This window comes from Pithys albifrons, chromosome 6 (genome assembly GCF_047495875.1).
Source record: "Pithys albifrons albifrons isolate INPA30051 chromosome 6, PitAlb_v1, whole genome shotgun sequence".
NCBI classification, from domain to species: Eukaryota; Metazoa; Chordata; class Aves; order Passeriformes; family Thamnophilidae; genus Pithys; species Pithys albifrons.
The window spans coordinates 2322103-2349569 of NC_092463.1; the positions used below are offsets into that span (position 1 = coordinate 2322103).

The 27467-nt window shown below is 59.2% G+C and overlaps 2 protein-coding genes across 3 annotated transcripts; one reads left to right on the plus strand and one right to left on the minus strand.

Annotated features, from left to right (window-relative positions):
* The first annotated feature begins 5791 nt into the window (after positions 1 to 5791).
* Positions 5792 to 12823, plus strand: ABHD12B (abhydrolase domain containing 12B). Its single transcript, XM_071557199.1, has 13 exons — positions 5792 to 5942; positions 7622 to 7749; positions 8147 to 8249; positions 8343 to 8462; positions 8772 to 8802; positions 8963 to 9008; positions 9088 to 9217; positions 9437 to 9477; positions 10142 to 10221; positions 10444 to 10526; positions 11069 to 11147; positions 11306 to 11430; positions 11760 to 12823. Exons 1-13 carry the CDS (start codon positions 5857 to 5859, stop codon positions 11779 to 11781), a joined length of 1074 nt encoding a protein of 357 aa, XP_071413300.1. The 5' UTR covers positions 5792 to 5856; the 3' UTR covers positions 11782 to 12823.
* Positions 12201 to 27444, minus strand: PYGL (glycogen phosphorylase L). 2 transcript variants are annotated; one of them, XM_071557197.1, is made up of 21 exons: positions 27337 to 27444; positions 25340 to 25592; positions 23766 to 23867; positions 22105 to 22183; positions 21758 to 21861; positions 20923 to 21054; positions 20054 to 20165; positions 19897 to 19979; positions 18757 to 18900; positions 18507 to 18599; positions 18149 to 18295; positions 16846 to 17009; positions 16634 to 16748; positions 15851 to 15952; positions 15627 to 15774; positions 15489 to 15547; positions 14681 to 14822; positions 14320 to 14527; positions 14107 to 14241; positions 13594 to 13660; positions 12201 to 12609 (listed from the first exon to the last, which is right to left on the minus strand). In XM_071557197.1, exons 2-21 carry the CDS (start codon positions 25580 to 25582, stop codon positions 12421 to 12423), a joined length of 2568 nt encoding a protein of 855 aa, XP_071413298.1. In that variant the 5' UTR covers positions 25583 to 25592; positions 27337 to 27444; the 3' UTR covers positions 12201 to 12420. The 2 variants fall into 2 exon arrangements, with proteins under 2 accessions (XP_071413298.1, XP_071413299.1); XM_071557198.1 differs by lacking the exon at positions 27337 to 27444 and adding an exon at positions 26600 to 26614.
* Between the last annotated feature and the right edge of the window lie 23 nt (positions 27445 to 27467).

Here is a 27467-nt window from a genome sequence, read left to right on the forward strand (position 1 = left end):
GGGCGGGGGGACCGGCGGCCTTTGTGAGGCACCGCCCGGAACCGCCCCCCGTCACGGGCGACAGCTGCGGGGGGCTGCGGGGATGTCGCGCACCGCTGGGGCACCGGAGTGTCACCGCTGTCCTGCCCGCGGGTGGCATCGCCCCAACTCCTCTCTGTCATGTCTCCAGGGTGACATCATCCCAACTCCCCTCTGTCATGTTCCCCACGGTGACATCACCCCAACTCCCCTCTGTCATGTTCCCCAGGGTGGCATCACCACAACTCCCCTCTGTCACGTCTCCCAGGGTGGCATCACCCCAACTCCCCGCTGTCCCACACCCCAGCGTGGCACCATTCAGTGTCTGCAGCCCAGGGTGGCATCACCTCAACTCCCCGCTGTCATCTGCTCCAGGGTGGCATCACCCCAACTCCTCTCTGTCATGTTCCCCAGGGTGGCATCACCCCAACTCCCCGCTGTCCCACACCCCAGCGTGGCACCATCCAGGTTCCCCAGTGTCCTGGCATCACCGCATCTCCCTGCTGTCCTGCACTCCAAGGTGGCATCACCCCAGCTCCCTACTGTCCTGCACACCAGAGTGGCATCTCCCTGTCTCTCCAAATGTTCTGCCTCCCCCCCAGGTGGCATCATCTCAGTTCCAGTCATCCCATACTCCAGGATGGCATCACCCCAGCTTTCTGCTGTCCTGCACCCCAAAGCGGTATCCCCCTGTCTCCCCAGTATCCTGTCCTCCAGGGTGACATCATTTCATTTCCCATCATCCCAGCCCCCCGGGTGGCATCACCCCAGTTTCCTGCTGTCCTACTCCCAGATGGCACCACTCCAGCTCCCCACTGTCCTGCACCCCAGGGTGGTATCATCTCGGTTCCACCATCCTGCCCCCCAGTAGCATCACGCTGGCTCTGCAATGTCCTGCACCAGAGGGTGACATCAGCTCCCCATTGTCATGTCCCTCAGGGTGGCATCGCCGTGGTTCCCATCATCCCACAGCCAAGGGGGACATCACCCCAGCTCCCTGCTGTGCTGCATTCCAGGTGGCATCACCTTGGTTCCCACCACCCTGTACCCCAGGGTAGCACCAGCCTGTCTCCCCACTGTCCTGCCCCCAGGGTGGTGGCATCACCTCACTCTCATCATCCCACCCCCCAAGGGTGGCATCACCTCACTCCCATCATCCCACCCCCCGGGGTGACATCACCCTGGCTCCACTCTGTCCTGCACCCCTGGGGACATGGCCCTGCAGCTCCTCATCATCCCAAAAAACCAGTATCATGTCCCCCAGTCCTTCCACCCCCTGGCACCCGTGGGAGCTCCGCACACCGTCCCGCCTGTGCCCCCCACTCGCTTTGGGGGGGTCACAAAACCAGGGACCACCCTGTGCCCCACGAGCCATCCCTCAGGCGGGGCCCGGGGCTCTGACACACGACCCGCAGGCACCAGCAAAACTCCAACCCGTATTTAAAGCTCGGCAGTCCCGGTTGGAAGCTGGAGCCACGGGCCGCCCACGCTCCTGCTCAGCGCCGGCTGAGCCGCGGGGAGCCGGCAGTCCCCAAGGCTTGTGGCTTGTGGATTCTCGGATGGCTAATAAGGGGTTACACCCACGCTGCAATCCGCTCTCGAGCAATTGCATGAGCTGATTTTGCTGCTGCTTTTTTTTTTTTTGTGAAAATGCCAGGGGTGAGGGAACTTTTGTGCCTCCTTCCGTGAGCGACTCTGGTCTTCGGGTTCAAGGTTTTTCGGGGGAGAGGAGCGAGGGGAACACAAAAGCCTCACAGAGGGGGTTGCCTAAGCCTTGCTCTGATGGAAATCCAGGCTTAAAACCCTACGAGATCCCGCAGCAGAGCCGCGGGTGGGGTTTGCCGAGCGGTCCCACCGGCTGTGACAAGGACACAGGGGACACCGCGCGTGAGGTAACAGTGGAATAAAATATTTAGGGCCAGCTCTGCCGCACGTCACTTGGCACGTCAGTGCTGCTGCCCCAGGGCCAGCGCTGTGGCTGTGGGACATGCCAGAGCCCCCAGCACCCAGCACAGCCCTGTCCAGGGCCCTGGCCGTGTCCCTGTGAGGACAGAGGCGAGGAAAGGTGACTTCAAAGGGAAACAGTTTGCCGGACAGATGTCAGCAGTCCCGGCTTTGTGCCGGTCAAGGGCTTTTTGTCTCAGTTTTTAACATTTGCCATTTTTCTCCAGTGCTTTCTTCTGCTCTGACACTTGCTGAGGGCTTTTCCTTTCTTTCCTTTCTCCCTCTCTTTCCACATTTGCTTTTCCATCCCCGGTTCAAACACTTTTTCACCCTGTATTATGCCGAAGTTGAAACCATCTGGTGCTTTGTTTTGTTGCAAGCCCGGCGAGTGCCAGGACCTTTATCCCCCTCACCCTCCTCCTCGCCGGTGCCTCGCTAATCCAAGCGACAGCCCCGAAAAATCTCCCCTGTCACCCAACAAAGCGCCCGGCCACGTGTGGGTGGGAGATGGGGATGCTCAGTGTCTCCATGTCCCCATCCCACAGGGATGTGCAGAATCCCCGCTCAAGAGTGCAGGGCTGGATCACCACAGTGCGAATTCCTGACTCATTTTTAGGACCGGCTGTTAGCAAAGGCATCCTGATTTTATTTTTCCCTCGTTTTCCCATGGGAGGAAAACGTGTTTCTAGGGAGTCACGGAGCTGTGCCAGACACGGAGCCCGACAGCCTATTTTTGGAGCCCCCTTCCAGCCAGCAGCTGCATTTGAGCATGGCATTTGCAGGAAGGAAACCTCCGCTCCCCACGTGTCACGTGTGACACGCCACAAAAAACGGGGCACGTGGGAAAAATCCAGGACTGCCGGACTCCAAGGGCTGTGAGGGGATCCATGGCCAGGCTTGGGGTTGGCACAGAGCCACCCAAAACCAGGGTCAGCATCCTGGGACGCCTGCGCAGGCGGGTGGGTGACCCCTCTCTGAGGCCGCGGGTGCTCCAGTCCTGCAGGAACACCCTCCCGGCACCGCTCGGGCAGCTCCGTCACGCTTTCCTTCCCATTTTCCCTACACAATGGGGCGCTTTGTTCTGGGGCGAGGAACGGTCCGGCTGCGGCACAGGGAGCTGAGAGCTGCTCCTGCATTCTTGGGGTCTCTTCCCGCTGGGAGAGACACCCATCGACTCGACCTCCCGGGAAAGCAGGGCCATAAAATAGCCCAAAAAGCAGCAAAAATGAAAGCTGTGAAACCATCAGCAAAACACAAACGAAGGGGAAAAGGAAAATATTCCAGAGGAAAAAACAGCTGGAGGGAACCTCCCCATCTCCCAGCTGGTGCAGGGAGAAGTTTGGAATGACCTAAGCCCAAACTTTGCTATTTTTTGCACAAAACAAAGGCGAGCCCTGCTGAGCCGCAGTGCTGTCCCGGCTCCACGGCTGCGGCTCGTTGCTGCCATCACACGTTCGGCTCCCACTGCACAACCACATTCCTAGCAGGGCAGCTCGGGCCCCATCCTGCACACTCTTCCACTGGAGGATTTTCCCTTTGGCCCTCCTGTTTGCCACGTTTGCTGTGCTGGCTCCTTATGACAAGAAGCATTTGAGTGTCTGCTCTGTCTGTGCTGCCCTAACTCCGTGCCAATCCCTTTCAGACCTCAGAGCTCCAGACCCCTCAGGCACCTTGCCCATCCTTGTGGGAATCAAAGTGGAGGTTCTGAGGACCATCTCTCCCATCATCTTCATTGTCATCTGCTCCAGCTGCAGCCCCAGCACTCACCAGGGATGGGGAAAAATTGGATGTGGAAGGAAAAAGTCCCTACATGTGAAACCAGCCGGATCTGCTGGTCATTTGCCATGTTCTCCTGCCCCTGTGCCATGGGAAGAGCAGCTTGGGACTGGCTTGTGCCACCTTATTACATCACCTGCTGATGGGGAACATGCACCTGCCTGCCCACCCACTGCCCTGGTTTGACCAGACCTGTTTGTCTTTGGATTTGCATTCAGGGCTGGTGAGGTAGGCTTAGATTAGATATTAGGAAGAAATTCTTCCCTGTGAGGGAGATGAGGCCCTGCACAGGTTGTCCAGAGAAGCTGTGGCATCCCTGGAAGTGTCCAAGGTCAGGTTGGACAGGGCTTGGAGAGACCTGGGATAGTGGAAGGTGTCCCTGCCCATGGCAGGTGGTGGGAACGGGATGATCTTTAAGGTCTCTTTCAACCCAAACCATTCTGCAATTCCATGATCCTAACTCAGGAAAAACAGCACAGCCCTGCTTTGGAGGGCAGCTGGAATAAGAGCAGCTCCAAATGCCAGCATGGGTGGCTGCTCCTCTGGGAAAGGGTTTGCCCCCATCCCTCACAGGGTGTATTGAAGGGAACCCCCTCTGCTGTGGGCCCCATTGCTGGGTGTGGTGGAGCAGGTGATGTCCCAGCCATGTGTGCCTTGCAGTCAGCACATCCTCCTGTACCTGGCAGAGTTTCACAGGGAATACCAGAGGAACAGGAGTGTTTCTTTCCTGGTTGGAAGTTTCAGCCTGAAAAGTTCCAGTTGACTCATCCTGACAGAGCTGCAGGTGGGAGGCTCAGCTGCAAAGGGAGCCAGCAGCAGGTTTTCACCCTTGCTACTGAAGCCAAGGGACACAAACTTTGGGTTTAATCCCCTTTTATTTATTTAATTAATTATTTATTTTACTTTTTAGCCCAGAAGCTTTTCCTGTGCACTGCTTGCCCATGGCAAGGCTGATTTTTCCAGCTTGTCACTTTGTTCCTGAACCCGTGCAGTCCCTGGCCTGTCTTGGAGGAAAGGGGGCATCTCTCCTGCTGGGGTGTCCCCTAGACCCTCTTTGTCCCCAGGGGACAGGGAAATGTAGCCCTGCTGGGTTCTCCTCAGATCAACCATCCCTGAGGCCACAGATCTTCTAGGGTCCTCTCCAGACCCATCAAACCCTGGGGGCAGGGGGCTGTAACCCCACCGGGGTCCCACCTAAATCCATCAGTCTCTGGGGGACAGGGGACTGTAACACCACCAGGGTCCCCCCCAGACCCATCAATCCCGGGAACAGGGGGCTGTAACACCACCGAGGTCCCCTCCAGACCCATCAATCCCTGGGGGACAGGGGGCTGCAGCTCCTGCGGGGTCCCCCCTAGACCCATCAATCCCTGGGGGACAGGGGGCTGCAGCGCCTGCGGGGTCCCCCCTAGACTCATCAATCCCTGGGGAACAGAGGGCTGTAACCCTACCAGGGTCCCACCTAAATCCATCAATTGCTGGGGGACAGGGAGCTGTAACCCAGGACCGGGTCCCCCTCACACCCATCAACCCCTGGGTGACAGAGCAGTGTAACACAGGACTGGGTCCCCCCCATACACATCAGTCCCTGAGGAACAGGGGCTGTACCCCAGGCCGGGGTGCCCCCCATACACATCAGTCCCTGAGGAACAGGGGCTGTACCCCAGGCCGGGGTGCCCCCCATACACATCAGTCCCTGAGGAACAGGGGCTGTACCCCAGGCCGGGGTCCCCCCCCATACACATCAGTCCCTGAGGAACAGGGGCTGTACCCCAGGCCGGGGTGCCCCCCAGACACATCAGTCCCTGAGGAACAGGGGGCTGTACCCCAGGCCGGGGTCCCCCCCCCATACACATCAGTCCCTGAGGAACAGGGGCTGTACCCCAGGCCGGGGTCCCCCCAGCCCCGCCTGTCCCCAGTTTCCTCCCCGCGACCCCGTAGCGGGCGCTGACACCACGTGGGCGGCCCTGGCCCCGCCCCCGATGCTGCAGGAGGCGTGGCTTACTCGAGGGGGCGTGGCCTGTTGACAGCGGCTGGCGGGACGTGCCCCAGAGTGGGCGTGGCCTGCCGGGTCTGTCGCGGGTCTGTCGCGGCGCTGTCGCGGGTGGGTGCGGAGCGATGCGACGGCGCGGCGGCGACAGGGATGGCGACAGCGGCGACAGCAGCGGGGCGGAGGGCAGTGCGGGCGCGGCCCGGCAGCAGCGGTGAGTACCCGCTGCCCTGGGCGCGCCGCTGCGCTCCCCGGGGCCGCGCGTGGCCGGCCCTCGGCCGTGTCACCTGTCGCGCCTCCGGTGACCACGTGCACCGCCTGGTGCCCCGTGGCGAGGGTCTGTCCCCGTGCCCTGGCCGTGCTGCCCTGCTGAGGCCGTGCTCCTCTGTCCCCACGCCGTGGCGTTGTCACCTTGCTGGGGCCGTGACCCCGTGTCTGCCCCCCCTGCCGTGGCCGTGCCACCCTGTCTGTCACGGGGGTGATCCCACACTGTGGCCATGGCCCTGCCATAGCTGTGACCCCATGCCATGACTCTGCCATAGCTGTGACCCCATACCGTGGTTGTTGTCCCCATGTCACCCTGCCACCACCGTGATCCCATGCACTGGCCATGTCCCTGTGTCACCTGCCATGGCCATGATCCTGCACTGTGGCCATGCTCCACCTCATCCCGATGCCCTGCTGTGCCATGTCCCCCTGCTGTCCCACGTGGTTGCCGTGCCAGCTGTCAGAGGTGCCCCTTGGTGGGCACATCCTCCGGTCCAGCTCAGTGCTCACCTGCAGCAGGTGTTGTGCAAGGGCTGTGTGAGGGCTCTCCCCTCCACTTGAGCACTGAGTGTAGACCCAGAGCAGCACCTGACAATTCCCTGCAGCCTCTCGAGCGCATTCCTGGCCCGTTGCTGCTGGCACAAACTGGGACTGCTCAGACCAAAGACCTGGGGGTTGACTGGGATTCAAGGAGCTCTCTGTGCCCTGGTCACCAGTGCCACCCTGCTCTGGCACCCCTTTTGCAACCTTCCCTTAGGATCTTGCAGAACACCCCAGGACAGGGAGTGGTCTAGGTGCTCTTCTGCAGGAGGAACAGTGACCCAGGGACTGAGCCCTGCCTGGCCATCCATCAGAGACTTCTGCCCTAAATCCCCCAGTACCCAGACTGGTTTCTCCATCACCTGGCACCATCAACCCACGAGGGACGTTGATGCTGGGAAAGCTGCAGTTCTTGGCTCTCCTTTCCCTCTCAGAGGCTGGGGCTGGATCTCCCTGCTGCAGAGGGCAGCTGGATGTATCCCCAGCCCTTTGGAGCAGGACACTGTTGGAGGGGGACACATTCCCCACCCTGTGCTGGTGGCACTGGGGGACATTGCCCTGTGGACTGTGGGCTCCCTGAGCCCTTTTCCCACCTTTCCTGCACGTCCCTGGAGTATTGCAGGAGCTCTTGGTGCCAGGTTTGGGGACACCTCCGTGACTGTGTCAGCAGCCAGGACTTGGGGTGTTGCCACAGAGTATCGGTTGCTCCTTATTGCCGGTTTGGTTTGCAGCCCTGGCACATTCCCTGCCCTTCCTGCCTGCCGGCGTCCCATCCCGTGGGAAGCTGCCTTTCCTGCCTCCCGGCATCCTGTGGGAGGGTGTGGGGACCCAATCATGGCTTTGTCACACTGTGTCATGCTGGGGCTGCTCCGACACCTCGACTCCATCCTAAAGTCAAACGCGATGCTGGTGTGGGGATCCAGTTCCCAATCCCAGGGGGGCACAAACAGTAGCCTCAGGCCCTCGTGGGGAAAAGCTGCTGTACCCAACTCTTACAGTCAGGATTGGGAATGGGGAGCCTGCTCTGCTGCATCCCAAATCCCTTGGGATGGGAGGGGATGTGCTCACAAAGTGCCTCCTTTGCAGGAGCCGACATTCCTGGCGCCCCTGGCTGCGCACCCTCCTCCTGGGAATGCTCCTCATCTACATCTCCGTGCCCTTCCTCATCCGCCTCTTCCCCAGCGTGCTCACCAAATTTGTCTACCTGAACTTCCGTGAGTATCCTGGGGCTGTCCCAGCTGGGAGAGTCTCCCAGGGGTTCAGCTGGCTGATGGAGAGCCCCCAAAACACGGGTGGGACCACACCTGGTGCCTGGGTGACACCAGGACAGCACCCCCCCGACTGCCCCTGTGCCATGGGCTTGCAGAGAAGGCACGGAGGGACCTTTCCCTTTGTTTTGCAAGCTGTAATAACGTGGTGCTGCCGACCCTGTTTACTGCCTGGAGTTACAACACGCCTGGGCACGCACAACAACATCCGTGCAGAAGGCTGAGCTCGCCTACCCGAGCACGGTCCTAAATCATTTAAAAACAATAACACGTTGATTTGGAAAAAACAAAATGTGTAAAAGCAACTGGGTGTGTGGTGTGATGGCTGTGATTTCTCCATCAGTGGCCTTCCCCTTCTTTGTGGACTTTCGGCGGCCGGAGCTGCTGGTGAACAACACCATCAACCTGCACCTCACCACCGAGCCTGGTGTCAGGGTTGGCATCTGGTGAGTGGGACATCCTTGGCATCCTGAGTGGGCACAGCAGTGTTGTGGCTAAAGCAGGTGGAATTCCCTGGGGTAACCCTGCTCTGCCCCCAGGCACACGGTGCCAAGCAGCAGAGGGGCTGAGGCACGGGGCCAGGACCAGCACTGGTACGAGGAGGCACTTGCTGATGCTCACCCTGTGATCATCTACCTGCATGGCAATGGGGGCACCAGGTGAGTGCCTGAGGGTGCTGCTGCAGGGCCAGGACCAGGGTGGGTTGGCTGCAGTGGCTGCTCTCAGCTGAGAACCAGCAAACTCAGTGCAGCAGCCAGCAGTGCTGCAGGGCCAGGGGTGCCATGATGGGCTTTGATCCATCAGTCATGGAAAATCTCTGTAAGATAAAGGGGATAAAACTCACCCACCCCAGAGCATCCAGCTCTCCACTCCTGGGAAAAGGTCACTCTGGTCCCTCACCTGCACTGGTGCCAGAGGGGAGGGTCCCTTGGGATCCCCCCAAGCTCAAACCTCATTTCCCCCATCAGGGCTGCGAGACACCGTGTCCAGTTCCTGAAGGTAAGTGGTCCCCTGTGGGGACACTGGGACCTGCTGGGAGCAAGGCTGTGCTGGCTCTGGGGACCTGAGGGACACCATGGGCAGACTGAACTGGCCATGCTGGGGGTCCTGGGGTGTATCCCCTGCCCCCCCAGGTCATAACACTCTGCTGCTCTGACAGACGATGGGAGCTGCTGATTTCCACATCCTGGCTCTGGACTACAGAGGTAGGTGACTCTTGCTGGGTGACCCCCTCTTGGCGCTGGTGCCCCCCAGGGTGGTGACACCCAGCCATGTCCCCCACAGGCTATGGGGACTCCAGTGGGCACCCCACAGAGAGCGGCTTCACCACGGATGTCCTGGCACTTTATGACTGGGCAAAGGCACGGAGTGGGAACAGCAGCATCCTCTTCTGGGGACATTCCCTGGGGACAGGGTAGGTGCAGGGTGGGAAATGGGGGGACACAGAGCCCACCCACCCTGTGGCACTGCTGCCAAACCAGTGCCCCCTGGAGGTGGGCCAAGGGATGGAGCAGCTCCTTGATGGAGTATCTGCAAAGCCAAACACAGCCAGGAAAGGGGAAGTCTGAGGGTGCTGTGGACCCTGCCAGGGTGTTGTGGCTGCTCCTCCTCATTGTCACCTCTCCTGTCACAGGATTGCCACAAATGCAGCAAGGAAACTGCAGGAGGAGCGAGGTAAGGGCCAGCATAGCTGTGTTGTCCCTTTATGGTGTCACCCACGGCTCTGCACCACCTTGACCAGATTTGGGGGCCACATAGAATCAGTTGGGTTGGAAGAGACCTCTGAGATGATCAAGTCCAACCCTTAATCCAAACCCACATTGATTACCAGATCATGGCACTCAGTGCCACATCCAGTCTCACCTTAAAAACCTCCAGGGTTGGAGAATCCACCACCTCCCTGGGCAGCCCAGTCCAATGCCTGACCACTCTCTCTGCAAAGAATTTCTTCCTGATAGTCAACCTAAACCTCCCCTGGCAGAGCTTAAGCTCATGCCCTCTTGTCCTACTGTTGGTTGCCTGAGAGAAGAGACCAACCCTCACCTGGGTACCACATCCTTTCAGGGAGTTGTAGAGAGTGATAAGGTCTCCCCTGAGCCTCCTCTTCTCCAGGCTGAACACCCCCAGGTCCCTCAGAGGAGATGGGGAGCCCTGTTGCTTTCTGCTTGAGCATCAAACTTGGCTTCTCTGCTGGGAACAAATGGCCATCCCTGTCCTCCTTAGTAGGATGGGGACATCCTGGCCACATGGCTGCTGCCTGTAAGGGAAGTGTGGCCCAGCCTGGGCAGGGGGGACAGCCCCCCCAGCCATGTCTGCTCCCACCCTGCTTTGCCCTCAGGGGTCCAGGTTGATGCCGTTGTCCTGGAGTCTCCCTACACCAACATCCGAGAGGCTGCTGCCCACATCCCCATCACCAAGGTGAGTCTGGGGGTCTGTCTGGGGGGGTCACCCAGCAGGGACAGAGGGATGGGTTACCCAGCAGTGACAAAGGGGTGGGTTCTGCGTGTTGGGTCCCCCAGGTGGTGACAGGCTCTGCCTGTGGGGTCCCCCAGCAGTGTCAGCCCCAGCTACCTGGGTCTCCCTCACCCACAGCTGAATCCAAGCTGTGTCTTAGCACTCCCCAAATTCTCTCCCTGGCAGATCTATCGCCAGTTCCCGGGTTTTGGGTACCTCATCCTGGACTCTCTGGCTCGGGCTGACATGTTCTTCCGCAGTGATGAGAAGTGAGTGCCTGGTGGGAAGGGGAGCAGCCATTTCCTGGGCGCTGCCGGGATATTTCCAGGACCACCTGCGTGGGGAGAGGTGTCATGTCACCCCATGAAATCCCTGCTCTCCTCTGTGTTTACCCAGCTTACTCATGCCTCAAAAGTGCCTTTTTATTTGCATAACTTCAGATATCAATGTGGTTATTGAGCAAAGTCCACAAGCCACCATCCCTTGTTTTGGGCACTACCCACTCTTCCCTCAGCCCACACAGCCCGTGCCAAAAAGATTTATGGGTGCTTTTGAAACCTGAGCACCCATTAATTTGGGTTTGAAGTGATTAGGGAGCTTGGTGGTGCCATGCCAGGGCAAGCAGCATGGGCATCACCCACATGGGCATGCCAGGGCACCCAGTGTGGGCGCCACCAGTGGGTTAGGATGGCTCTGAGGGGCAGTGCCAGGGGGGTCAGGGTGCTGTGGGAGTTTCAGCAGGTTCTGGGGAGGCTCCTGGGGGTCTGTTGGCTCTGGGGTGAGTCCTCAGCGCTGCGCTTGGTGCCCACAGCGTGAAGGTGCTGGCCTGTCCCCTCCTCATCCTGCACGCAGAAGATGACAGTGTTGTGCCTCCACACCTGGGACGCAAGGTGGGGACCTGCCACCTGGGCTGCCACAGGGGTGGGCACCGTTCCAGCCTGGCTTTGGAGGGAGGAAATGGCCAGAGAGGGGGTGGCCATGCCCAGGGTGCCAAGAGGGGGTTTGGGGTCCCCTGCCTGTGCCACTAACTGTTCCCACCCTGCCACAGCTCTACGAGACAGCTCGCAGCGCCTACAAGGACAAAACCAAGGTGAAGTTCATTACCTTTCCTGAAAAGTTGAGCTTGGGCCACGACTACATCTCGTTGAACCCAGAGCTGCCAGCCCTGGTGAAGTAAGTGCTGCTCTGCAGAACTGGGGGGGCACAGGATGAGCCTCTTCCACTGGTGCATCCTCTCCTGCTGCAACACACAAGTGTCTTCCCCAGCTCCTTCTCCTCCCCATAGTGTTTGCTGGCATCACTTTTTGAGCTTCAATCACTCCTCACTGCCCTCAGCCTGGGTGGCATGGGGAGCTGGCCTGGGGACACCAGCTCCTCTGTGCACTGGGTGCAGAGATGCTCCAAGCCCAGCTCAGCCCCACATCCAGGGATCCCAAATCAGGCTCTGACGCAGCACAGGAGGGTCAGTGACACAGTGTAAGATTTATTACATCTTGTTGCAGAGACTTTTTAAACACAAAGTGATGCCAACTGCTGCGTGCAGCGACCACGCGCTCCCTCAATCCCGCTCCAGGACCCCCCCATGGCACTGAACTTACTGCTGTAAGTAATAAAAACTACTGAGAAACTTTGAATTCGCCCACTGCCTCAAGGATGCTGCAGCTTCCTCGAGGGATGGAGACACTGGGACACCAGAGCCATGAGCAGGAGCATCCCATGGATCAGTGGTGGGGGTACACGAGCCTGACTTCAAACATCTCAACCCCTGGCACTTAGAGCTGGCATGAGCTGAACCCTCATATTTGCTTCAGCAGCACCTGCAAGGGCCCAGCCAGCCGTGTCCAGCTGTGCTGCCCACCCCATCCCTGGCCAACCCTCTTCCTGCCCTCAGCGCTGGTGGAAACAAGCCCAGTCCCTAATTTTAGGCTTCAGCAAACAGCCCCTTGGACTCCAATGGCACTTTTTATTTTTAGCACCTAATGCAAAGCAAACAGGGCGACGTGGTTTCGCTTTCCACACGACACTTTGCCGTTATAAAAATCCCGCCCCTTCCCCGCTCCCGCTCCGTAGGAAAACCAGCAGCAGCGACACAGACACTACGACAGCAGAGAATTTTACAGCGCTTGTGCTCCCGTCCCCCGGCTCCGGCCCCTCTCCGTGTCCCTACGCCGCTGTGCCGTTGGGGGTCTTGTCCTGGGCCGTGTCCCGGGGCTCGTTGGGCGCTGGGATCTTCAGGTCCGAGGGCTGCACGTGCCAGATGTCCCGGGCGTACTCCTTGATGGTGCGGTCGCTGGAGAACTTGCCGGCTGCTGCGATGTTCCTGATGACCATCTTGGTCCAGGCCTTGGAGTTCTGCAAGGGGAGTGGTGGGGATCATGGAATGATAGAATCAGCTGGGTTGGAAAAGACCTCTGAGATCATCAAGTGCAACCCTTAATCCAACCCCTCTGTGATCACCAGATCGTGGCACTCAGTGCCACATCCAATCTCATCTTAAAAACCTCCAGGGACGGCGAGTCCACCCCCTCTCTGGGCAGCCCATTCCAATGCCTGAGCACTCTCTCTGCAAAGAGTTTTTTCCTGATATCCAACCTAAACCTCCCCTGGCAGAGCTTGAGCCCATCGTGCCCCCTTGTCCTATTGCTGAGTGCCTGGGAGAAGAGACCAACCCCCACCTGGCCAGAACTTCCCTTCAGGCAGTTCCAGACAGTGCTGAGGTCACCTCTGAGCCTCCTCTTCTCCAGGCTAAACACCCCCAGCTCCCTCAGCCTCTCCCCACAGCACTTGTGCTCCACTCCCTTCTCCAGCCTTGTTGCTCTTCTCTGGCCCCGCTCCAGCCCCTCAAGATCTTTCCTCAACTGAGGGGCCCAGAACTGAACACAACACTCAAGGTGTGGCCTCCCCAAGGCAGAGTCCAGGGGAAGGGTCACTGCCCTGGGCCTGCTGGCCACGCTAGTTTGGATCCAGGCCAGGATCCCATTGGCCTTCTTGGCCACCTGGGCACACTCTTGGCTCCTGTTGAGCTTCCTGTCCCTCAGTCCCCCCAGGTCCCTCTGCCTGGCTGCTCTCCAGCCACTCTGTGCCCAGCCTGGAGCACTGCAGGGGGTTGGGGTGGCCAAAGTGCAGGACCTGCACTTGGCCTTGTTGAACTTCATCCAACCGACGGTGTGGCTTGTTGGGCCTGAGACTGGGGACAGTGTGGCTTGTTGGCCACATGGGCCTCAAGACTGGCTTTCAACTAGCAGCACAGGATCCCATCTCCATGCACAACCCCACCAGACCCCTTCTCTGGGACGGGATGGTGTGTCCCTGCCTTGTCCCCAGGCTGGCACTCACCAGGTACAGCTCGCTGACCTTCTCCTGGCACTTCACATAAGCCTCATAGTCTGCAAAGACCTTAAACCTGTAGCAGTGAAGAAAAGGGGACTCAGGGGCAGGAGGAATGGGAAAGTGGGAGCATGGCATGGTGCCTACCTGGGGCTTCTACTGACACAAATCCTCCAGCCAAACTCCCCCTCCCCAAGCCCTGTTGGTAGAGAACCCTGAGTTCCCTGGGAGGGCACCCATGAAGAACATTTCTCCAACCCCAATGCCCATGGCTGCTCAGTGCTCTGGCCAGGAAAGCCCTTGAGATACCCAAAATTATCTGGAAGGGCTGTGCACCCAAAGGCATTATTGCAGCAAGCATGAAGGGCCATCCATGGAGAGCCTGAACCTGAGGAGCATTGTCCACATGCTTTGTCCCACCACACTGATGTCACCAGGGCCAGAAAAGGAATGGTTGGTGCCAGGGGCTGCTCTGCAGGGGACAGACCCAAACCAGGGAGTGGATGGCAACCCAGAGCTCACCTGTCGTGGTGGAAGAGCATGTTGATGACATCATTGAAGAGGTTGGGCTCTTTGGGGGAGAAGAAGCCACTCTTGATCTGGTCCACAGCTTGTTTCAGCTCAGGAAGCCGGTCATAGTAGAGCTGGGCATTGTACCTGGAGGGAAGGGGTGGCATGAGATGGTGCAGCCCCAGGTGCCTGTGGTGACACCCCTGTGATGTCCCCAGCCCTCACCCTTTCCTGTCCAGCTCCGTGACATCCTCCACCCTCATGCCGAAGATGAACAGGTTTTCCTCCCCGGCTTCCTCTGCCATTTCCACATTGGCTCCATCCATGGTGCCAATGGTCAGAGCCCCATTGAGCATGAACTTCATGTTCCCTGTGCCTGATGCCTCTGTGCCCGCTGTGGAGATCTGCTCTGACAGGTCAGTTGCAGGGATCACTGCCAAGAAAACACAGGGACATGAGGGGCTCAGGGTGACCAGCTCTGGGTTTGTGTTGTGCCAAAGGACATTGGATCTGCCACCTGGTAGTGATGGAGCCATGGGCTGGTGGATGGAGATCCCCACCCCACAGCATGCCCCACCCAGGGTACCTTTCTCTGCCAGGGAAACCCTGTAGTTCTCCAGGAAGATGACCTTCAGCTTGCTGCCCACCATGGGGTCGTTGTTCACCACCTGAGCCACGGCGTTAATGAGCTTGATGATCATTTTGGCCATGTGGTATCCTGGGGCAGCCTAGAAGAGAAGCCACAGAGCTGGTGCCAGGGGCAGGTGAGGCACATCCAGCTCCCACATCCAGGGAAGAACCTGCTCAGCCCTGCTCCCGTCACCTCATCCAGCATGTGTCACACCACCCTGTTTTTGGGGGCTTCCATGAGCACAGGCAGCATATGGTTGTCCCAGCCCCACCCAAACTTGGTGCCTTGCTTGGGTTGCAGTCAACCAGTGCTACCCCAGCTCTTCCTGGAGAACTTCATGGACACAGAATCATGGAATTGTTTAAGTTAGAAAAGCCCTCTGAGATCATCAAGGCCAACCATTCCCCCAGCACTGCCAAGCCACCACTGACCATGTCCCCTGGTGTCACATCTACATGACTTTTAAATCCCTCCAGGGATGGGGACTTCACCCCTGCCATGGGAAGCCTGTTCCAGTGCTTGACCACCTTTTTGGCCAGGAAATTTTTCCCAATATCCCATTTAAACCTCTCCTGTGGCAACTTGAGGCTGTTTCCTCTGTCATGTCACTTGTTACCTGGAAGAAGAGACTGACCCCAGCTGGCTCCACCCTCCTGGCAGGCAGATGTAGAGACATGGCCCCATGAGGCATCTGCACCCACATTCCCCAGGGCACTTTCAAGGACTTCCACCAAAATGTCTGAAAACTCCCGACTCAACTTACCTTGCCCCCAATGATCACTGTCCTTGGCACAAACAGCTTTGCAGGATCCCTCCTAATCCCTGGAGAAGACAGGTGGTGTCACCGGGGCGTGGGGGGGACAGGGACACTCCTGGGACAGCCCCTGCCCCGGTGCCTTACGGTTGTACATGGTGATGATGTGCAGGCAGTTCATCAGCTGCCGCTTGTACTCGTGGATCCTCTTCACGTGCACGTCGAACATGGAGGAAGGGTTGATCTTCACTTTGTACTCCTTCTCCAGGTACAGTGCAAACTTCACCTTGTTCTCCTGGGTGAGGGCAGGGAGCTTGTCAGCCCCTGGTCTCTGCCCCCCTGCCCGTGTCCCCCCTGCCCACAGCCCTCACCTGCTTCACTTTGGCAACCTCCCGGATGAAGAGGTCGTCGTCCACAAACTCATGCAGCTTGGTCAGCTGGCTCAGGTCCCTCACATAGTCCTCCCCGATTTTCTGCAATGGCAGCACAGGCATGTGTTGAAGGTGGGATGGTTGGGCTTAGAAGGAGTCTTAAAGCTCATCTTGTTCCCTGCCATGGGCAAGGACACCTTCCAGTATCCCATGTTGCTCCAAGCCCTGACCAACCTGACCTTGGACACTTCCCGGGATGGGGCAGCCACAGCTTCTCTGGGCACCCTGTGCCAGAGCCTGCCCACCCTCCCAGACAATAATTCCTTCCTAATATCCCATCTAACCCTGCCCTCTGGCAGTAGGAAACTATTCCCCCTTGTCCTGTCCCTCCATGCTTTGTCCCATGTCCCTCTCCAGCTCTCCTTGGAGCCCCTTTAGGCACTGGAAGGGGCTCTCAGGTCTCCCTGGAGCCTTCCCTTCTGCAGGTGAACACTTCCAGCTCTCCCAGCCTGGCTCCAGAGCAGAGGGGCTCCAGCCCTTGGAGCATCTTTGTGGCCTCCCCTGGATTCACTCCAGCAGCTCCACACCCTTCTGATGTTGGGAACCCCAGAGCTGGAGGCAGCACTGCAGGTGGGGTCTCACCAGAGTGGAGCAGAGGGGGAGAAACCCCTCCTTAACCCTCAAGATGTCAATGTTTGACGTTCCCATGGCATCCCCAGGAGCAGTGTCCTGGGATTAGGATGGAGGGGTCAGGGGCACTAGGGTGTTCCCCCACCCTGTTACCTCTGCAATGAGCTCTGCCAGCCCCGGGTTGCAGAGCAGGAGCCAACGCCGCGGAGTGATGCCGTTGGTCTTGTTCTGAAACTTCTCCGGCTCCAGCTCCGCAAAGTCCTCGAAGCTGTGAGGATGAGGAGGGGACAGCTTCAGCCTCACCCACCTGGCACCCCCACCACCACCTCTGAGGGTGACCCACCACCCTCCCTCCCTGTGCTTACACTTGGGTCTTGACAATCTCGGAGTGGATCTTGGCCACGCCGTTGACGGCGTGGGAGCCGACGATGCAGAGATGGGCCATGTTGATCCTCTTGGTGCCGCCCTCCTCGATCAGGGACATCCTCCGCAGCCGGTCCACGTCGTTAGGGAACAGGGATGCGATGTGCTGCCGGTGGAGCCGGAGGGGTGAGCGGTGGTGGTGGTGCTGAGGGATGTCCCACTCCGTGGCTCACGAGGAGGGGACCACAGCAGTGTCTCCAGTGCATTTGACACCAGCCAGAGCAATGGCTTTTACTCCACTGTGATGGTGCAAACCCCACCCTTTGCCAAGACAGATGTCTCTGGAGAGAAGGACCCCCCACACCTCCCAGAGATGGGTTTTGGGGCACACACTTGGCCAGTAAGGCCCTTTTGGCAAAAGCCTCGTGCTGCCAGACCAGGAGGTCTGATGCCAAAGGGGTTTTTGTTCTGATTTTCACATTTTGTAGATTTTAGGAACACAGTAGTTGTAGATTTTTAGAGGGTTAATATTTCTAACAGTTTAAGTTTAATGCCTTTCTATCACTACCTCTGTCCCAGAACAGGGAGCTCAAACTCCTTTAGTTAATTAATCTTGTTTAGACTCCTTTCCAAGGTAAAGAGCTGAAGGATATCAGAAGGCCTACAGAATGAAACATAAACATAGGTCAGAGTGACCCAAAAGCCAGAACTGGATGAACTCCAAGAGACCTTTGTGTGCCTGAGGAAGAAGAGTTGATGAAGACAGAGGGTCTTGACCCCAGACCCAATTCTGGGGGTTGGTCCAGGGGTGGGACTGGGGCTGGACTGAGAAAGGTGTAAAGCAATGATTGGAGGGATCTTATTATAAAAGCCATGGAAACAAGAACTGGGGCACATGCATGTCATCCTGTATTCCCGTGGGCTGTAGGCCTGGGTTATTAAAGGACCTTTACTTTTTATCTTACCCTACACTAACGTGGCTCGAAGTCCTGTTTTTGGGGGGAAGGGTCATTCACGGCATCAGGTCAAACCACCATCTCCTCTGCACTTCCAACCTCATCCTTTCCCAGGATGAATTTAGGAAGCAAAGAAATTCCAACAGGGAGGTCACTGGAGCAATGGGTGAAGCCTCCAAACAGTCACTAACTGTAGGATGTTGGTGGGACAGTACTTTCCTCCACACCCATCTCCCAAAATCGCAGCTGGAATCACCTGCCCGCACAGTTTGTGCATCCCCCTCATCCTGACAGTATATCCCAGTCCCCCTCTCCAGAGTGTGCTCCTGCACTGCCCCCAGGAACTCACATCCAGGTGTCTCTGGTTGATCTCATAAATGATCTGCAGGTGTCTGGGGAGCAGCTTCTCCACCAGGTCCACAGGCCAGCGTTCCAGAGCCTCGGGAAGTACCGTGTGGTTGGTGTAGGCAAAGGTCCTTTTGGTGAGGTCCCAGGCCTGGTGTGGGGAGAGATGGTGCTCAGCAGCACCCCAGGTGCCAGCACTCACCCATGGTCCCCCCACCAGCATGGGTGAACCAGTTCCTCCCAGTGCATGCCAGTTAAACCCAACCTGACTGCTCCACATCCCTCCCAGCAGCCACAAAACTGGTTCCCCAGTGGGTGGGTGGGAGTGAAGGAGACCCAGGAGCCAGGTGGGGTCTCCCTACCTTATCCCATGGCAGCTTCTCGATGTCCACAAAAATCCTCATCAGCTCAGGGATGGCCATGGCGGGGTGTGTGTCGTTCAGCTGGATGGCAACCTGGAAAAGCAGGGTAGGGACACATGGGGGACAGGGTGCACCCACTGCCCACATCAGTGGGGGCACGGGCACCACGGAGGGGCCAAACACCTCTGCAGCACCTGAGAGGTGTTGGCACAAGTTCCGAGGCACGTGTCAGAGCAGCCCTGGCTGGTACCTGGTCGGGGAAGGAATCGAAGACGGTTCGCACGGTGTCCGTGCTCCCGAATTTGGACGCCTTGAAGCGGCGGATGATGTCCTGCAGGGTGGCAGCCACCACGAAGTACTCCTGCTTCAGCCGCAGCTCCTTCCCCTCGAAGAACTGTGGGCAGAGGAGCAGGGAACTGCAGGATTCCCGCAGGAGTCGCTGTGCCTCCCGGTGCTCCCTGTGCCCAGGGACCCCCGCCGGGCTCTGAGCCCCCTGTGCTTCCCCCAGCATCAGCTCTAACCCCAACATCCTCTTGCTTCCCAGATTTCAGCCCTGGGGTTTGAGATGTGCTGGTACAAACAGGTTAAATCCCTGCCAAGCATCATCAAAACCTGTTCTCCCTGATTTGAGCATTTTGGCTGCAAGGGAAGGTACCAGGAAAATGGGAAAGGAAGCCATGGGAGCTGTAAGACAGGAGGCATTTCTAAGGCAAGAACTAAACTACATTTATACAGCACAAAACATCATCCTGCTGGTCTGCAGGACCATCATCCGTGGTCTGCAAAGGAGGAGCTGCAGGACACAACTGTCACCACCAGAGCTGTGGTGCCCCCAGCCCTTCCCACCAGCTGGGGGAGGACTAAATGGCAAAACAACCATCAGGACCAGCCCCAAACAAGCTGCAGAGCCCTTTGCCTTCTTCCCCTGCTCCACAGCTTGGTTTGTGGCTGGGAAGGGCTGTGCATCCCCTCACACCGTGCCAGTGTGCAGCATAGGGCAAGAACTCCCACAGGAAGAGGGTCGGGGTGCAAAGGGCAATTTGAGGCACAACCTCTGGTCCCAGGACTGCAAGGGACCATCAGGGAAACACCAGCAGCATTCAGCAGTTTGCCTTCAGGGTGTATTTTGAGACTCAAAGGATGTTTCTGCAGCAGGACTTTCTAATTCCCACTCCCTCCTGGCAAATCTGTGCTCATGGGAAGACCCATCCTGGTGAGAGGCAGCAATTCTCATCCAAGCAGCTTGAAACACAACTAAAAGCATCTCTGTAGTGTCCTGGAGAGGGGCTGCTGCCCTTCCCACTCTGTCTGTGCCCCCTTTAGCCATCCCTAAAACAGGGACCCCTTCCCCTAAAACAGAGACCCCCCCCAGTCCCACACCGTGACTCACGTTGTCGTTGGGATAGAGGACACGGGAGATGTTCTCTGCCAGGTTTCTGTCCAGCACGGCCTGGATGTAGTCCCCAACATTGACTGGGGAAGGAAAAGAGGGATAAGGTGGGCATGGGACCCCCTCACTTTGCCCCATCCCACCAGCACCCACTTACAGTCACGCAGGTTGAAGTCGTTGGGAGCTCGAGCCGACCACAGGCGCATGGTGTTCACGGTGTTGTTCATGTACCCAGGCACGGGGGTGTCATAGGGCAGTGCCAGCACCACCTAGGGCAGCATCAGGGCAGCTGGAGTTGGGCTGGGACCCCCCATGATCCTCTTGGAGCCCTCCCATCCCACACACCCTCCTGCTCAGGGTTGAGCTCAGGGTTGTGTCCACCTTTGTGGGGTTGCATGTGTGGGGACGTGGTTTGTACCCCAAGGGACACTCCAGATTCCCTGGCTCTGCCTGGGCTAGTGGAAAGTGTCCCTGCCTGTGGCAGGGGCTGGAATGAGATGAGCTTTAAGGTCCCTTCCAACCCAGCTCATTCTGGGATTCTACTATTATCCAAGTGAAAGCCTGAGAATGCTTCTAATCCAATCTAATCCTGCCCTGTGTCAGTGGGAAGCCATTCCCTGTGTCCTGTCCCTCCATGCCTTGTCCCCAGTCCCTCTCCAGCTCTCCTGGAGCCCTTTAGGCACTGGAAGGGGCTCTCAGGTCTCCCTGGATCCTTCTCTTCTCCAGGTGAACCTCCCCAGCTCTCCCAGCCTGGCTCCAGAGCAGAGCAGAGGGGCTCCAGCCCTTGGAGCATCTCTGTAGCCTCCCCTGGATTCACTCCAGCAGCTCCACATCCTTCTTGAGTTGGGAACCACAGAGCTGGATGCAGGTTGGAAGGGGCCTTAAAGCCCATCTCATTCCATGGACAGGGACACCTTCCTCTAGACCAGGTTGCTCCAAGCCCCATCCAACCTGGCCTTGAACACTTCCAGGGATGGTTCCAAGGATGGGGAGGGGGTTTCCCTACCTGCCGTTCCCAGCCCATACCTGGGTGTCGATCCACTTGGCGCCGGTGGCCGAGTGCTCCACGCGGCCGTAGAAGTGGACGGGCAGCATGTACTCGGGACGGGCCTTCTCCCAGGGATTGCCGTGCCGGAGCCAGTCGTCAGCCTCCTCCACCTGCCAGAGGGAGTGACAGCGGTGACAGGGCCACCCAGCCCCAGGGGATGGCTGGGAAAGGCTCCAGCTGCTCATGGCAAAGGGGATGATACTTTGGAGTCTGTTCGCCCGCCCCAAACCTGGATTTTGGGACCACAGGGTGAGGCTGGAAACAGGGATGTACCAGAACCACCCTGAACCCAGAGTCTTCCTGCCAGATGGGGAAACAGAACATTTCACTTAACGCACTGCTAATGTTGCATTTGCCACCTGAGATTAGCTCAGTTGGGTAAAACTTGGTTGTAACAATGCCAAGGTCATGTGTTCAATCCCCTACGTGGGCCATTGACTGAAGAGTTGGACTTGATGATCCTTGTGGGTCCCTTCCAACACAGAATAGTCTGTGATTCTGTGATTTCCAAACCAGCCTCTTCCACCTTTGCTCCACGGGACACAACTGCTCCATCCTCACCTGCTCCAGGCAGCCTTGGAGCAGCTCTTGGACTGTCCCCCAGCAGGGATGGGGACAAGGGATGGATGCTGTGTGCTTGCACCAGTTCAAGAAGGTAAAGTTGTTCAAGAAAGCACCTGACAAGCTTTAAACACCACAGCAGCAGCCTCCAGGCTAAAGGAGAGCACCTGTAGGCCCTGAGCTGAGGGTGAGGTGCATGTGGGGCTCTGGCTGTGCCGGGGGACAGCGAGGGCCACGCGCCTCCATCCGTACCTGCCACCCATCCCGGATCTTCTGGTTGAAGATGCCGTACTCGTAGCGGATGCCGTAGCCGTAGGCTGCCAGCCCCAGCGTGGCCATGGAGTCCAGGAAGCAGGCTGGAAGGGAGAGAGGGGAGCAGTGAGCTGGGATCCCCCTGGGAGACAGCACATCCTTCTCCCAGGCCCCGCTGATGGCCACGAGAGCAGCCATGCAGGGACATGAGCCAGGGCCAGCAGCCACCCAGCACCTCTCATTCCACGCTGGAAAGGCTGGAGCAATAAATCCCCCAGGATTGGGTGCTCCCCATGGTGGATGTAAAGCCCTCAGGGATGTGCCCCCCACCCAGGGGGCTCACTCACCAGCCAGCCTGCCAAGGCCCCCGTTGCCAAGACCGGCATCCTCCTCGATTTCCTCCAGCTCTTCCATGTCCAGCCCAAGCTACAAACAAGGAGATCAGTTGGAGACTGTCAGGGTAGGCAGCCCCAGGAAAGGAGGCACTGTTGGCACGCACTCCTTTGCAGGTGAGCTCCAGGTGGGGTAGAAAGGCACACAATCCCACAAGACCTATTCCTGGGACACTGGGATTGATACCCAAAAAAGCCCCTCTCGCTCTTGGCTGCAGCCCCACACCATGGCAGGGACCAGTTCCAGTGTTTAAAGTCACTCCACCAGCCTTGACAAGGGATACACATGCCGTGGGCAAGCTCTGGGCATGGGGGCACCTGGCTGTGATCAGGGTGCTGCTCTCAGGGACCCAGACATTTCCAAGGGCTCTGAGGTCTTATTCCCAGGCCTGTTTCCTCTCTCCCTGGCTGCAATCCCACAGGGGCAGCCACCATGTTCCTGCTCTCCCAGCACCCCAATCCTGTGGGGCAGGCACCTGGGAGCCATGTTCCTGCTCCCCCAGCATTCCCATTCCCTAGGGAAGGCACCTGGGTGCTGTGTTCCTGTTCCCCCAGCACTCCCATTCCCTAGGGAAGGCACCTGGGTGCCGTGTTCCTGCTCCCCCAGCACTCCCATTCCCTGGGGAAGGCCCCTGGGTGCCATATTCCTGCTCCCCCAGCACTCCCATTCCCTGGGGAAGGCACCTGGGTATTGTGTTCCTGCTCCCCCAGCACTCCCATTCCCTAGGGAAGGCCCCTGGGTGCCATATTCCTGATCCCCCAGCACTCCCATTCCCTGGGGAAGGCACCTGGGTGCTGTGTTCCTGCTCCCCCAGAACTCCCATTCCCTGGGGAAGGCACCTGGGTGCCGTGTTCCTGCTCCCCCAGCATTCCCATTCCCTGGGGAAGGCCTCCAGCTGCCCATCCTCCTGACTCCAGGCATCACCCTTTAAGGTGAAAAGCACCTACACCACTTTTCGAGGGAAATGTTAATTTTCCAGCCTGGGATACTGTGGAAGGAAGAGGTTTTGCATATGCAAAACTCCTTGGAGACTCAGCTGAGTCCCCTTTTCCCATGGAAACCCTTGCTCTGATGTCCCCCCACTGTCCTACGGTCACAGCAAGTGGGGAAAAATTAAAAAAACCCTAAAAATAAGTTCCTCTCCTTTGAACATGTTTGCACAAAAGCTGTTTCTGCTCTTGTGCAACTGCCCCAACCATGTCTGACAGTGCTGGGCACAAGAAGGGGCAGGGTAGGGAGGGAAGGAGCCACCCAAAAACCTCAGATAATCCCAGTGCCAGCAGGTGCCAGTGCCCAGCTGGGGTTGAGTCTGCCAAGGTTTTATTCCTCCCTGCCACTGACTGTGAATAGGAACAGCCTCATCCCCAGAACCACCAGTTCCCTTCCAGTTTAGGGGCTGGAAAAGGGATGCTGCTGATTGCCCAGATTGCAGCTGCTGGGCTGGGCAGCTCCAGACCTTTCAAGACCAGATCTCAGAGCAGAATTTATTCCCTAAGGCATCTCCTGCAGCTCAAGGAGTAGTTTGCAGCCAGTGTGGCAAAACATGCACATTCCCAGGAGCTGGAGGGCACAGAGCCCTCCCGATCCAGGTCCTCACCCCACCTGGGATGCTCACCTGGTACACGGCCTCGTCACAGGCGTTCTGCAGCCCCAGGTTGATCATGGTGTTCTGCAGTGTCCGCCCCATGTAGAACTCCAGGGAGAGGTAGTAAATCCTCTGGAAGAGAAAATCACACCCTGGTCACCTTCTCTAGGGTTGGAGGGGGCTCTGCAGGAGCCCAAAGCTGCTACTGGGTGATATCTCAAAAAAAAAAAAAAAGAGGAAAAAACCTGACTCTAAACACAGCAGGGTGGTTTGCACCAGGACTCTCAGGGCTGGGGCTCCTGCCCTGCTCTCCTGCTATTTCCCAAGCCGGGAAGAGGCTGTTTTATTTGGACAAGCCCCGTCATCCTGTCCCAGAGCAGGGACAGCTCCAGGATGGGTCACCCCACGCCCGCCGGTGGCCGCGGCAGTACAACAAAGTTAAACTTTAAAGAGGAGATGTTTCCTAACGCCACCCCGGAGCTGCAGAGCGACCGGAAAACCACACGAGGCGCCGGGGCCAGGCGGTGGCCTTGGGGACAGTGTGGACAGTGGCTTCCTCTGCCATTGCCGGGGGTTCGGGATGCTCCCGCTGACACCGCGGGGGCAGGATACGGTCGGTACGGCCTTGTGTAAGCCGTGCCCTGGCGTCAGCACCGGCAGGTTTTAAGGAAGGATTTAGGCTGGAGGAAGTCGCTGACTCGACAGGTTTCCCCAGGACCTGCGCGGAGTCGGGCTGGGAATGGAGATGGGATGGAATCCTGGAAGCGTAGAATGGTTTGGGTTGCGAGGGTTCTTAGAGATCATCCCGTTCCAACCCTCCTGCCATGGGCGGGATGTGCTGGGCAGGATCCCTTGGGATTTCTGGCTGGACCCCGGCAGAGCCGGGAGCGGTGACTCCAGGCAGACAGCGCTGCTTGGCTACATGGGAGAGTCCCGAATCCAAGCCCTGGAAGAGGCTCATTTTTCCCACAACACGGGGGAGTGCTGAGCTATCGGGGCTGGCACCGTCCCAGCGAGGTGTTGACAGGGAGGAAATTGATGCCGACAGGGACATCCAGGTGTCAGGAAAGGGATTAGGGCTTAATCCCCCCGGGGCGCAGCTCGGAGCAAACCAGCGGGACGAGCAGCGGCACAGCAACTCCTGCACTAACCGGATCTCTCACGCTTGGGATCACTTGTGTTAAACAAGACCTGTTTGTGGTTGGCTTCGGGTGCCTTTAAGCCTTTCCAATAATTCCCCCGGGAAGGCTTTGGAGTTGGTTTTCGTAGACGGCACCCACGCCGGCGCCGGGGGACAACAAGCGGCGTTCCCATGCCCTGCACCCCGCTCCCGGCCAAGCCGGGCTCTGTTTGTTTTGCAAAGCAAAGGACAGTGGCCTCGCTTGGTAAAGTCCAATCCCTTCGCTCGGAAAAGTTACCGGGAAGAGCGGAACAGCCCTACATCCACGAAAAAACGAGCCTCTGCAATCTCTATATTCTAGCGCGCAGGGAGGGTTCACACCCACGAGGTTACGCTGGATCCCACCCCGACCATAACCCAGGACCCACTGTGGGGGGTTCCCATCACACAGAGGGGTTCCCCCCTTACATCCCACCGCTCCTACCTTGGGATCCTTCTCGTAGTAGTACTGCTGGGTGCGGATCCAGCGTCCCACCAGGTGGTCCCGCACGGTGTGGGCCAGGGCGAAGTAATAATCGCGTGGGGTGGCCACATTGCGGTCCTTGACCAGGGTGAAGTGCAGGTGCCTGTTGAAGCCCCGCTTGAGCTCGGCCACGCTCTCGGCGCCCACGATGCCGCGGATGCTGATCTGCTTCCGCCGCTCCTGGTCCGACAGCGGCCGTGACATCGCGGCGGGGCTGCGGGGACACGGGGAGGAGGGACGCGGACACTCGGGCTGGGCTCCGGCTCCGCGTTCCGCCTCCGCCCCGCGTTGGCACCGCCCCTGCGGGGGACGGGATGGGGATGCGGACGGGGGTGGGCCCCGCCAAGGGCCGCCCACGGGTGGGGAGGAGCGGCGGGCAACACCCAGGGGGACACAGGGGGGGACCCCGGGGACCGCCCCGTGGGGGGTTAGGAGAGGGAGACCTCGGGGATGGATAGAGGAGGGTGCAAAGGGGGGAATCCTGGGGATGGACAGAGGGGCGTGCAACGGAGCGGGGTGGGGGGACCGCGGAGGTGCATGGAGGGAGGTGCACAGAAGGCTGTGCAAAGAGGGAACCCCGGGGGTCTCAGAAGGCTGAGCAAAGGAGGGACCCCGGGGGTCTCAGAGGGGACCCCGGGGGTCACAGAAGGATGTGCAAAGAGGGGACTTCAGGGGTCACAGAGGGTTGTGCAAAGGGCGACATCCTGGGGGTCTCAGAGGGGTGTGAAAAGGCGGGGGGGGACCCCAGAGATGCAGAGGGGTGTGCAAAGGTAAGGGAACCCTGGGGGTCTCAGAGGGCTCTGCAAAGTGGGGGGACCCCCGGGAGTGAACAGAGGGGTGTGCAAAGGGGAAGACCCCAGGAACGTGGAAAGTGTGTGCTTCGGGGGCATAAAGGGCGAAACGCCGAGGGGCACAGAGGGGTGTGCAAAGGTGGGGGATCCGGGGCAGGTGGAATGGGGGTGTCCCAGGGACCGCCCCCCGGGGTGCACGGAAGGACTGCAGAGGGGGGGTCCCCGACAGTCACAGAGGAGTGTGCAAAGGGGGGGGGAAGGGGAGGTCCCGGGGGTCTCAGTGGGGCGTGCAAAGGGGAGTACCTCGGGTGTAACAAAGGGGCGTACAAACGGGGGTCCCCAGGCAGGTACAAAGGAGAGGGGACACAGGAAGATGCAGCGGAGGGGGGAGCGGGCCCAGGGGAGAGCACCGAGCGCCCCGGGATCACACCTGCCCCTTCTCTGCGCTTATCCAGCGAGGGACCACCCCACGCAGGGACCGCCCCACGGAGGGACCGCCCCACGCAGGGACCGCCCCACGGAGGGACCGCCCGATGGAGGGACCGCCCCACGCAGGGTCCACCCCACGCAGGGACTGCCCCACGCAGGGTCCACCCCATGGAGGGACCACCCGATGGAGGGACCGCCCCACGCAGGGTCCACCCGATGAAGGGACCGCCCCACGGAGGGACCACCCGATGGAGGGACCGCCCCACGCAGAATCCACCCCATGGAGGGACCACCCGATGGAGGGTCCGCCCCACGCAGGGTCCGCCCCACGGAGGGACCACCCGATGGAGGGACCGCCCCACGCAGGGTCCGCCCCACGCAGGGTCCGCCCCACGCAGGGACCGCCCCACGGAGGGACCGCCCCGCGCAGGACTCCGCCCGCCCCACGGGTGGCCCTTCCCTCCCGGGCAGCGGCTTTTGGAGCACGTACAAAGTCCTCCCCGCTGATCCCGGAGGGAAAAGCCGGGAAGTGGCATGATATGTGTCCCCCCGTGTCACGCTCCATCCCATGTCTCGGTTCCCCCGCGGTGTCACGCACCCCGCCCATCACGGCGCTCCCCCCATGTCGCGATGCTCCCCCGTGTCACGGTGCCTGTCTTATGTCACGGTCCCTTCCTGCCCGACCGGCCCCCCCGCATCCATCTCCCGGCCCCCTCCCTCTCCCCGCCGCCTCCTCACTGTTCGCTGCCCGCCCGCAGTCCCTCGGGAAAAGGCGTGGGATGTCTTTTCCCCCGGCTCCGGGCTCTTCCCAGCTGCTTCCCGCGCCGTGGCCGCCCGCAGAGCCCTGCCCTGCCCGCCCGGCCCTGCCT